The following is a 12595-nucleotide window of genomic DNA, read 5'->3' on the forward strand; positions in this document are numbered from 1 at the left end:
TTTTTTGGTTTTTTGAGACAGGGTCTCACTGTATAGTTAAGACTGACCTGGAACTCACTATATAGCCCAGGCTGGTCTTGAACTCACAGCGATCCTCCTGCCTCAGCCTCCCAAGTGCTGGGATTGTAGGCATGCGCCACCATGCCCGGCCCATTCCTCTTTCTAATCCCAATGTTCTTGTCAGCTCCTGAGACAGACCTTAGGTAGCTAGACCTTCCCATTTTCCCGAGCGTGGCTGCGTTGGCTAAGGCTTCTTTTCTGTCCTTTACCAGTGCTCATCTCTTTTATTGGGACTTCAGCATGAGAAACTGAGCCTACTCCATTGGGACCTCCAAAGTTGGGTCCTGTGCCTTAAAACTCCGTAACATTAGGACTTGTTTTCCTAGGTGCCAGCCTCTGGTTGGTTGCCTGCACTTCATTCTTCTGGTTTGAACATGTTTTTCTTCCTCTAGGAAGCCTGTCCTCCATCATCACAATCCACTGCTGCAGAAGCGCCATTGCAGGTCTGTATTTCCCACAGAGTCCTGGGCTCTGAGAACTGGGTCCTTCCCAACCTTTTCCCTACTGTGTCATTAGCTCGGCACAGAGCTTTGCACCGTGGGCTCTGGGTCAGTGTTTGTTGATTTAACTAATCACAGTTAGTGCCATGCTATGGCTCTGCCAAGGTGCGGCTCTAGGACCTTCCCTAGATAGAGCTGAGATGTTGATTACATTTGCCTCAAGAGGTAAAAGCCAAACAGTGGAAACATGAGACATCTGAGTTCAGCACCGTTCGTGGCTGTCAACCAGGCAAGCTGTTCATGTCCAGCAGAACTCCTCACATGAATGAAGCAATTCTACAAATAATACTTCTTAAAAATTGAAAGTGTTTTTCTTTTCTATGAAAGAAGCATGGTTCATAATAGCCACAAATAAAACCATGAATTGGTTTAATATCCACTTGAGGGCAAATGATTTAGTACCTTATCCATGTTCATCAATAGGACACTCTGGAGCATGAATAGATATAATAAATATAAAGAGTAAGTAGCAATGTGGACTAAGATTATGACTAATACGAATAGACAAAAAGGAGACTCTCCATTTGCAAACTTGCTATTCCTGTGACAAGGATACATACACATGCATCTGATATATATCTATATCTATATATCTATATAGATATAGATATATATCTATATATCTATATCTATATAGATATATATCTATATCTCTCTCTATATATATATGTGTATATATACTAAGTGGAGGTGGAATACTGGGGACAAATAGAAAGACACCAGCAAAATTTAAAATGGTGGGGTGATTTTTACTTCTCAAAATTGGTTCTATTCATGAGTACATATCTTTAAAAAATAATACTATTAAGAGAATATTTCAAAACAAATTTGATACTGCAGAATATTAAAATGACTCTCTCTGGGTGGTAGAATTAAGAAGGAATTTCATATAACATCATAGTAATCATTCTTACTTTTCTCCAGAGCACTTATAATTAGATAAAAGCAACAAAGCAACTATGCACTCTCTTCATCTCCTGCATTGGGCAAAGACTTCCTGTTCCACTGAGCTTACTTGTGGTCATGTGACTTGCTTTGGAGTTGGGTTGATGGAGGATGCAATACAACAAATGTGCTTGAGCGGGGATCTTGTCCTCTTGGACTATGCCATCTCAGTGAGAAGAACAGACTCAGGATAGAGAGCCCATCCAAGGAAGATCAGACAGATGTGGGGCAGAACTGTAGCCCAAGACCAACAGAGCTCAGCCAACAGCTGGGATGTTAACCCACAGATGGATGAGTGAGGAGGAATGAGGGTGTTAAGTCATTCAGACTTAGAGGGAGAGTGGATATTGCTTTGACAAGAACTTAGTGATAGGGCTTTATGTTCAATGTCAATAATCCAGGAAAAAATTCTTGCTCTTGTCCCATCTTCTGTTCTTATCAAATGCTACACCATAGAACTAAGTTCAGATCACTGCTGCCAGTGACTGCTCTGTTAACCTGGAGAGAGTTTTAGAACCTTAGAACATTGAGACTGAAAACAGATGACCAAGAGGCATGAAACAGTACCGCTGTTCCACTATTCACAGCCTTATTGCTGTACTGATGAGACCTGTGACTCCTAATTCCTGTTGTGTGTGATGTGGGTCCTTCAACTACCCAATCTCTCGGTCACTTCTCAGAGCTCCACACTGCCAAAAAGTGAGAGGACAAATAACCCAAACCCAAACCCACAGATGCTACTGATCTGCAGCATTTTAACCAGTCTTGTGACAAGGAGCAAATGAAAAGCTTTACAATGTAAATTCTAATTGTTAGGCCTCTAGGATGGGCTGCTGCTGGACTTGCAGATTGAGTCTGTCTCTCTTTCATGCTTATTAGCGCATGTTTGCAGTACATAGTGATTACATTCATCATAGGGAGTTGGTACATGTGCATAATATGTCTTAATTCTTTTCATGTCTCCTTCCCCTACCCTCACTTCTCTCTCCCTCCATCTAGGCCCCTTCTCATTTGCAAAAGAAGTATCTTCTTGCTTTCCATTATCTGTCTTTTATTTTGTTCTTTATTTATATTTTGGATTTCTCACATAAGAGAAACCATGTGATATTTGTGCTCATGTATCTGATTTATTTCACTAACACTATGATCTCAAGGTGCATCCATTTTCCTACAAATGACTCAAGATGATCCTTCTTTATGGTGGAGTTGTACTCCATTGTGTATAAATACCAAATTTTCTTTATCCATTCATCTGTTCATGGATGTACAGCCACTTCCAAGATTTAAGTATTATGAGTTGCGCTGTTATAAACATGGGCATGCATTTATCACTGTAACATACTGTCTTTTACTCTTTCTCCTGTCTAGAAACTTAGCATACTGTGAAGAGAGCCACTGCCCTGAGGAGAAGGCAGGTGAGAGCCTGTCCTCTCCAAGAAAACCCTAAAGTGGGTACCGAATTGTGAGAGAGGAACCTTTTTCCTCAGCCTGCAGAGGCCACGGGTACCAATAGGAAGGACAGCCACGAAGAGATGACACATACTGTGTGAGTGGGCCCTCATTGATCCAACGTGTGAGTCCAAAGCACTTCGCAGCCATGAGCTCATCAAAGCACATGACCCTGCCCGAGACGGTACCCCGTCATTTGCTGCGTGTGGCTAAGTAGCTCCTTCAGGTGATCCTGCCACCTGTCCCTTGTGTGGCCTTGGGCAGTCTCCTTACCCTCCCTGTCTGTAAAGTGAGGCTGTGTTCTAATAATACCTACCTCAGAGGGCTTATAGAAAGGCTGAATAAAGCAGCATGTTGCTTTTCTTTAGCTGGTTTCCTTAGTCATTTGCTTCAAACAAAACAAAATAAAGCACAATGAACAAATCTCCAAATTCTATGTGTGTGTGTATGTGTGTGGTGCTGGGATGGAACCCAGGGTCTTGCACAAGTGCTCCACCACTGAACTACACCCTTTGTCCCCAAATTCCCCAAATCTTGAATTATAATATTTGGTTCACATGTAATACAAAAAGTACTGAAGAAAAATTAGAAAAAACTACCCATCATTCCACCTTCCAAAGATAGCTAATATTGACATACCGAACTACAACTTACCAATTATTTTTTTGTTCACACAGACACACTTACACATTCACAAAATTGGTTCATACACATTATTTTTAACCTGCTTTTGTCCCTTACTAAATCACAGCATATTTTCTTGCCCACACGTGTGTCAATTAATATGTGTACTAAGTCAATACAGATGTAATATATTTTTACATCTCCTATTTTGGACTTTTAAAATTTCTTTTTTTGTTTCTGCTCTGATAGACAATTCTGATACATATATTCTTGAGTGAATGGTTGACCACTTTAAAGGGGAAATGCTGATCAAAATAGAAAACAGCTTAATGTCTCTTTCTGTATATTGCCAAATTGCCTCTCAGAGTTCTAGCAACTTAATCCTTCATTGGTGATGTAATAACATGCCCATTTCACATTATTGCTAAAACTAGGCCTTTTATCTCTCTTTAACCTTTGCTATTTGACCAATGATAAATAAATTAAGTTGTTACTTTGTTTCTTAGAGCTGAAAATAAAATTCTTGTAATTATCAGTCATGCTCTTGATCATTAAAATTTAAAGATTTTTCTTATTATCATAGAAATTCATTAATTAGAAGATTTACATTCTGACTTTTACAAATATTGTTTTTTATTTGCCTTTATGATTTTTTGACATTGCATACATTTGAAAATTGTATGCAGTTAAATTAGTAACTCTTTTGGCTGCCTTTTATAATGCCATACTTAGAGAAACTGGAATGCTTTTTAAAATAATTTTTTTTTCAGGGATGGCCTATATCTGGCAGTTTTCTGAATCTTTGAATGACTGAGAATGTTTTGCAGTCTCATGTAAGTACAATAGCCGGGCAATCAGACCATTTTTAGCACATAACCTTTCCTCCTCAAAATCCCCGCCCTCTGGGCAACTCAGGCAAGAAGATCACAAGTTGCAGCTCAGCACGCCAACTTAGCAACTTAGTGAGACCATGTCTCAAAATAAAAAATAAAAGGGCTGGGGATGTAGCTTAGCATGAAGGCCGCAGGTTCAATCCCAGTATGGAAAATAAAACAGACAAACAAACAAACCCTCTGGAGGGTTGCTCCCCATTTTGAAATTTAATGTTGAGAGATTAGTCTGATGCCACATGAATCTTCTCCCTAAGATATGCCCTGTCGGCTGGGATTTCATACTTTGGCCTGGCACTCAGTAGGACTTCGGATTGACAAACTTCCCCCAATACACAGAAATTATCTTTCCTTATTGCTTGGTCCCAGCTCACCATCTACCTGAGGTCCGAGTTTTTCTGGGCTTCCTGTTCAATCTCCGGGACCCACCCAGCATGACTCTGATCTCTGGTTTGAGTTGCACCTTTTTCCTGGGCCCAGGTTCCCCCAAGGGGCTGGATGGTTTGGTCACCCTGTTTCAGTGCTGGCCAGCTTGCTGATCTGTATCAACATGGGCTTTCCCCTTCTGGTGTCCCTTGTTCCTCCTAAAAGGAACTTTCCTTGACTGACCTTGGACTGCTCATGGGCCCAGCCTCCTCTCAATTACTCTTGAGAACCAGAGTTGAACATTGTACAAAATATCACTCTCTTTCCACCAGCAAGCTGTTCTCTAGAGTACCCTTTTCTTTGTCACCCCGTGCATCTGTTAAGTACCCACATGGATTTTCACATGGGAGGTCAGTGCCCTTATATTTGCACATAGAACCGGCACAGTGTAACAGAGATAAAGTAATATTTATATCAATTACTTAACATTTTAATTTTTAAAAGTGAAATTGAATAGCAAAACAAAGGAAAACATAAAAGCACCACAAATAAGTGAGATTACAGAAGAGAGGCAAAAAAAAGCTCCTTGTTTTAGCACCTTTAGGGGAACTTCCCCCTGTGTGGTGAACAAAGGCATCTGCACTTTTCAGCTGCACTGGGCCCTGTGGGACACACAGCTGGACTGGGCATCAGCTTTGGTGCAGCCTCTGCTAGTAATTGGTGGCCTCAGGTAGCTGGAGTGCAGATGATCCATCTGACAACGCTGCCCCCTGCCTGGGTGTGTGGCACTTGAACCACCTTCCCTGTCACCTCCCACTCGTGTCCTTTGCCACACCATTTCCCCAGGTGTTTCACAGTTTGAAAGGAGGACAGAGGCTCTGATCATATGGCACGTGTGTGCCACACTGAGCTGTCTCCACAGGTCCGTCCCACAGTCCCTCCTCAGTGTCCAGGATGCCCCTCAGGTACTGAAGTCCATGGATGCTCAAGTCCCTTATGTAAAATGAGGCAGTACAGTATTTTATGTAGCCTGTGTGAGCCTACCCTATGCCTTATAGCATCTCTAAATGACCTATATTACCTAAGTCAATGCAAGTGCTAGGCACATGGTTGTTAGACTGCCTTGTTTAGGGAGTAACAACAAAAAAAATGTCTGTGTGTTCAGTATAGATGCAACCATCACAGGGCTACCTCCTTTTCCCTCTGTGGTGGGTTGGATACTGAGGGTGACTGTTCCTAAGTTGATCACCTGAGTTACACTCATAAATCCTGCCAATGGTGCCTGACGCCTGACACCTCCGTAACTGTTGGCTTCTTTTCCCTTTCCTGGCTTCCTCTTACTGTTATTATTAATAGTTGTAGTGTAGCTTTCTTTGGTTTTACACTCATAAGACCTTCCTGGAGAGTCCTACTTCTCTTTGGGAAAGGATGCAGGCTTCTCTTTCCCCTGCCATCCTCTGGGAGTGGTAGAGGCCATCAGGAGCCAAACAGTCTGCCCTGAACAGCCCCTTCTTACCTGCCCAGACAGAAACCAAGGCCGGAGAGGCCCCTGAGTGCTCCTACTGACCCTTGAGCTCTCTGTGAGTGTGCCACTTTCTCCTTTGCTCCCTCAACCTTTATTGATCAATCGATCAATTGATTGCAGTCCTGGGGATTGAACCCAGGACCTTCACATTGAGCTTCATCTCCAGCCCCTATTTTGCTAAGGGTCTTGCTAAGTTGCTAAGTTGCTCAGACCGGGCTGCAACTTGTGATGCTCCCTGAAAGCTGCATTACGGGCCTGGCTTTGCCACTTTCTTCTTGACACCCACTTGCCATCTTCAGGGTTCTTGGAAGCAGTCGGGCTGAGAGTGGGGAGGTCAAGCAGAGAAACCCTCAGCTTTCCTTTGCCTAGGACTGAAATGGCTTTGGATTTGCCTTTCATGGCAGATTTTGCTGAGGAAGGAAATCGGCACCTGTTTGGAGCTGGCACCACATTGAGAGAGAGCAAAGGGAAACAAAAACAAAGGGCGGCACATCCGGAATGATTGCTGCCCAAATTACTCACCACAGACATCTGTGAAGCTATGAGCCATTCGGGAGGGATGTGAAAATGAGCCCCAGCTGAGTCGCCCAGTAAAATGATTCCCCTGGGCTGTGAACCTAGGAACACAATTTACTCCATCATTTATGCACTCAAGTAGCTGGAGCTCCCAATGGGTGACAATGAGAGTGGAGAGCCCAGTGCGTCCACGGGCAGCACATGGGGACAGTGACTCAGGGCCACCTCTCCTGGGCCGGGGTGCGAGGGGCCCAGGGTTCAAGAGTTGGATGAATCCTGCAGTCGCGGTACTGCGAGCTAAGCTGTGTAAATGTGGATGGGTTTTCCAGCTCAGTAGAAAACTATCCACTGTACAACATCTGGAGTGAGTGACAGATGAATAAATGCATCCGAACTTTATCTGGACTCAGAAATATGCGCTGACGTTTGGTTCTTGAAAGGGCTCTCTTGGAAACCACACCAATGCTGATTTCAGTTCACTTAAGGAGCCAATGCAATGGCCTTACGGAGCAGTTCGGGGTTTTCAAAGATGTTATGGGCTGATGCAGTCCTTAATCCATACACATAGAAGCTCAGGGTGGATAATTCTGGCTGATTAACAGAAAGATGGAGACTGAAAGGCCACCATGCAGCTATGTGTCTGGGGGTAAGAGGCCCCTCCACACCGATTGTTCCTATGGAGGCACATTCTCCCAAAACCTTCCAACCCTGGAGAACAACCTGATGCTGCCCAGAGGTAGAAGGGAGCCTCCTTTCTCCACCCTCGCCCCAGCCCCTGATGGAGGCCAGATGATGGCCCAGTGGGGATGACTATACGGTTGGGACTGAGAAGGCCAGGCTTTCCAAGAGGCACAGGGGATGAGACGTGGGGACCCCAAGAGGCTGCCTACAGTGCGTCCAAATTGTCTGGGGCTTCACCTAGACCTGCACTACTTATCATATTTTCCTTTTTCAGTTTTGGTGATTGAACCCAGGGCTTCGAATATGCCAGGCAAGAAGCACTCCATAACTGAGCCAACACCCTGGGCCCCATATTTATTCATTAGTTAATTTTCCCTTCTTTTATTCGCCCAACTAAAGTTTCTCTACTGCATGCACATGGAATGGACCTTTTCATTTTCTGTCCTCCTGTCTGTCCCTCTGAGAGCTTATAGACAAATAGATTTGCAGCTAAACAAAGGAAGGACTACATGGGTTTTGCCTTCAAAGGGCATAGCCAGGAAGAAGTCTCAGTGCACAATCAAAATAGCAGTCCCGGAAGTGCCTTGGTATGAAGGAGTGAAGGAAGGAGAGAGGAAGGAAGTACGTCTGCAGGTAGGGAAGAGCCTCGCTTATTACAAAGCAGCAATGGGTCTGTTTAAGGCTCCTTGGGGTGAGTTTACAGGGACACGGGGTGCTGAGTTTCCTCCAGACAGTACCGGCGGTTCAGATATCTGGGGCACACAGGCATTTAGTGTACAGAGCTGCTGTTCAGCAGTCACCTTGGGGAAGCTCTGCAGGCCAGAGCTGGTCATCTCAAGTCCCTCAGACCTGCATTTCCAGCCGTGTGCACACGGGGGCTCCTCCCATCAGCCAAGTCTAGGTGCCTGACCTTGCACTGTAGTGACAAGGACCTGCAAATATAACACATCTCTGTTCTCATTTCTCCTTGATTTTTTTTTTTAATTTGGAAAAATTCCAGATTTCAGTTACCCTTAATCATCCCGTAGCCTTTTCCAACGTTATCATTAATGTTTTCAATCCCCAAGAAAAAAGAGCCCATTAAGCAAATTCAGTTTGGCATTTTCCAGGTTCTGCCTCCTTTTCTGCACCTTTCTTAATGTCATTCTCTGTCGTGAACACAAATGTAAATTAGTCACCTTAACATGAGGCCCGGGCACTTCCTCTCAGAGTGGTCTGTTTGTTTCAATTTGGCTCAACCAGAGAGGACTGTTCTGCTGTAACAAGCACAGGCATCCACAGTTCTTACCTTCACAGAATTTCTTCTCGTAAGGAATTCCATCTTTGGGATCAATGCCCTTTAGAAGAGGAAAGATGAGATTAGCTGTGTGTGTTTTTAAAGTTATGAGATGCCTACACTAAATCCTTCCCTGTTGGCTTTAAAGCGCAAAGATAAATCAATAGATAAAACCCTTGAAAGTCTCTTGAGCCCCTACTCCAACACAGTTATATATTCCGTGTGAGTGGGAACTGGGTTTAAGAGGAACCAAGAGCAGAAACAGGGAGAGATCTAGAAACCAGGCCTTCTCTTTAGAGGGATGGGAGGCTACTTCTGGAAGAGGCCTTGGGCTGGAAGTCCCCTCCTCAGAGCGCTGAAGGGCAGCTGAGGGGCTGGAATACAGGTCAGGGGTTCTGTAGCCTCTGAGCTGAACATCTGTGTCCTGGAAGCCCCAGGCCCTGACAACTCACTTTTCTAGAGATGAAAATCTCAACCAGGATTGATCCCCCCCCCACAGCTATCCCAGGGGACACTAGAGGCATTTTAGGGTAGGAATGCCCCTGGCATCTAGCAGGCAGAGGTGAAGGAGGGCACTGAATATGCCACTGTTTCCAAGACAATCCCAACAAGAGAGACTGAGCCAACCTCAGTGTCAATAGTGCCAAGGTCAACCAAGATATTTCATGTTCAGGTATAAGTTCCCTATGGTAAATGTGATCACTGTGTATATCTACAATGTATCAACAAGCTTCATGAATTAAATAAGCAAACAAAATCCAGCAAAACAAATCTGAGCTATCTGGTAAAAAAAAAAAAAAAAATGGAAAGAAACCTGTAGAGGCTGAGTTACACAGCTAAAGTCCTCTAAAGCCAGAGCCACCCTGTGGCGGAGTAGCTGTCCCTTGGAAGGGACAAGTGTCCCAAGATGAGAGTGCTTCATTGTCAGAGATGGCCTGGAAGTAGGGCATTGATCTCCTGGGCTCTGTGGGTCCAATTCAGGCAACACCAGCCTTGATGGTGGTGCAGTCCCCTCCTTGTTCCTGATTGTGGGATTCTGTGGGTCATTTTTCCTCCGGGAAAGGCATAGGCACGGCGATGGGGTGTGTTTCTCCCATTATCCAGGGAGCCTCTGAGCTTAGTTGGGTTTCCTCTGGTCCTTGCCTGGTCTCTTCCTCATGTGGAGGTACATGATGCCAGAAGCCACAGTGGGCATGTGACAAAGGTGGCAGCATACTTTATCTTCCAGTAGGACAAGCAAACTTGGGGTTATTAGGACAAAAGCTGCCGTGGGGGTCTTGGCACCTTAAAGCTTTACAGGAAGGAGTCTCCTCCTCCATGAATGGTCATGTGTCTGAGGACAGTCCTCTGTCACCCTTCCCAAGTACCAGAAGCTACCGGGCCCCAGTAAACACAGTAGGTGACTGCTGGTATAAACCTGGACTATTAGTGTCCTGGAGAGAGGATGATATTTATAGGAATTCTCTCCCCTTCATCCAAGCAGATAAAGGAGGTGAATGCTTACCTTGGGGGTCAAAATATTAAACTTCAGGGCCCTCTGGTTGCATAGCTCCTGTCTATATGCACCCTAGGAGTGGCTGGGAGCTAGAGAGTGTTCTAGGTGGACAGCAAGAGGCCAGGCTGTAATCAGACCTGTTTCCACATAAGCTCTTCTGGTTAGTCTGATAAAAGGTCTCAAAAAAGTGACCTGAATTAATAAGAGTTTAGTACTGTGTTAGGAATTTATTTACTGTTCTTGGTAATTATTTATTTTCATTCATGATCTTATATTTTATTTGTCAGTTGGTTTTCTTCTTTCTTCCTTCCTTCCTTCCTTCCTTCCTCCCTCCCTCCCTCCCTCTCTCTCTCTCTCTCTCTCTTTTTATGGGGTGGAGGTTGAATCCAGGGCCTTTGCACATACCTTGCATCCCAGTCAGTTCTTATTTCTTATTTTGAGGCAGGGTTTCACTAAGTCATAATGTTGCCTGGACTAAGCTTACACTTGTGATCCTGCTGCCTCATGCTTGTCATGTATTCATAGCCTGTTGAGGATCCTATGAATCGTGTAAACCTAAGACACTGCAAAGTGGTGCTTCTATCCTTGCTGTATATAGAGAAGTACCTGGCTGGCTTTCCTGCTTCCTCCCCTCCTCTTGGAAGCTGTGAACCCACTATTGTTAGGGTCTGGGACACCAACATCAGATGCTATGAGGTGTGGGTGGTGAGGTGAGCACGGGAAAGCTCCACTCTGCCAACCAGGCTTGTGACACAGAAGAATGGCTGGGTTGTCACAGTGGTGATGCAGTGGCCTGTGTGGACAGCAGGGTGAGTTGCTGTGAACTTTCCCAACACCACTCCTCACTTCGTTTCACACCATTTGAACAGAACGAAGGGCCTGGACCTGAGTGACCGCAAGCAAGGCTGAAAGAGGCTGCAACAGAGCCTCAGCTTGTGTTCTACCTTCAATGTTTTTTGCATGTGGTGGTGTGGATTCCATACCCTCTGCCAAGCAGCAGCAGGACAGTGACTGCAGGCTGTTGCCCCTTCCTTAGGTGAAGCTAGCACACAGGCAATGGGCTTTTGGGGAGAGTAGAAAGTAAGACATGTTGTCAAACTTGAACTTAGTGGCTTACCCAGATGCCATTGCAGTTGGAGTCCTGATGGGCATCCCAGTTGTCTGGCCTAAGAAAGAAACAACAACATTGGTCCTTCTTTGGCATGAACTCACTTCATTAGTGAATGATGATGGATAGATGCATAGATGAGGGCTACAAAGCATGCCATTGAAAGGTAGCAGTGTTCTTCCAGCTAGGGCACCTCATACCACTGTGTGTGGTGTGCACAGAAGCCTCTGCTAGGCCCTTTGCCTTTAGTTCAACATGGGGTATTTGCCAGGAAGCCTGGATCTAACTTAGTCTGTCCACAGTGAGCTCTTCTCAGGGACTGCATAGGGAGGGAGGGATGCGGGTGAGCACAGTGAACACATCTGCTGTCTGTTTTATTTAGAAAGTGGGGGAATTGTTCAAATTGTGCCTCTAAAATGTCACGCATCTGGTGAATTTAATACTTCAGCACTACAGCCACAGCATAAGCGAAGGGCGGCATCTCCATGTTTTTGAAGTCCATTTTTGTTATACGAGTGCTTGAACATTATTAGCCCAGGACTAAAGTGTGACACTCTTTTCATTCCTGGATGCCCATGGAGTCCTTTACCACTCCATGATGCAAAGTGCTTCACGAATCTTAGCTGCTCGATAAGCATCTCTTGGCCCAGTGAGTGAATGGGTGAATGCTGTCCTTCTTCAGTGAGGTACTGTGGCACAGAGCTCCCTTTCTACCTGGGAGTCATCCACACCTGGCATAGATGATGCCTCCTGCCTTCTTTGCTCATTTTGAAAGCCTGGCAGCAGCGTTACCTTCTGCCTGGGTACACGTTCTTGTCACTGTCGTTACAGTCTCTCCCTCGCCAGTGGTAGCCCCGCAGTGTCTGAAATGGAAGAGCACACGAGGTGTGGGGTTCAGGCTGCCTTTGATGTTATGTAAAGGAAGGTTAATCAGAGCTGCCTGAGGGGCGCTAACCTCTGCAGTCTTTAATTCCACAACAGCCTAGGAGCACGGGCCATCGCTAAGAAAAGGAAGATGGTTCTCATTTTTTTCCCCTTACCTCTGCCCTCCCTTCACCCCCTCCATGTAAAGGTACATGATCCCAACAATGAATGTAACTGTACTGTATCCCTAAATGTACCAATAAACTCAATAAAAAAAAAAAAAAAAAAAAAAAAAG

General features: G+C 44.9%; 1 protein-coding gene across 1 annotated transcript in view; it reads right to left on the minus strand.

Moving 5' to 3' along the window:
- Nucleotides 1-12595, minus strand: part of Aoah (acyloxyacyl hydrolase) — a 201426-nt gene that overhangs the window by 91364 nt on the left and 97467 nt on the right. The window contains exons 9-12 of the mRNA XM_033764834.1: nt 12228-12298; nt 11445-11493; nt 8845-8893; nt 6882-6976 (exon numbers count right to left, since the gene is read on the minus strand). Of these exons, the coding sequence (XP_033620725.1) occupies nt 6882-6976; nt 8845-8893; nt 11445-11493; nt 12228-12298 (264 nt within the window). The remainder of the gene's footprint in view (nt 1-6881; nt 6977-8844; nt 8894-11444; nt 11494-12227; nt 12299-12595) is intronic.

This window comes from Fukomys damarensis, unplaced genomic scaffold (assembly GCF_012274545.1).
Source record: "Fukomys damarensis isolate Sample0158 unplaced genomic scaffold, DMR_v1.0_HiC HiC_scaffold_17, whole genome shotgun sequence".
NCBI classification, from domain to species: domain Eukaryota; kingdom Metazoa; phylum Chordata; class Mammalia; order Rodentia; family Bathyergidae; genus Fukomys; species Fukomys damarensis.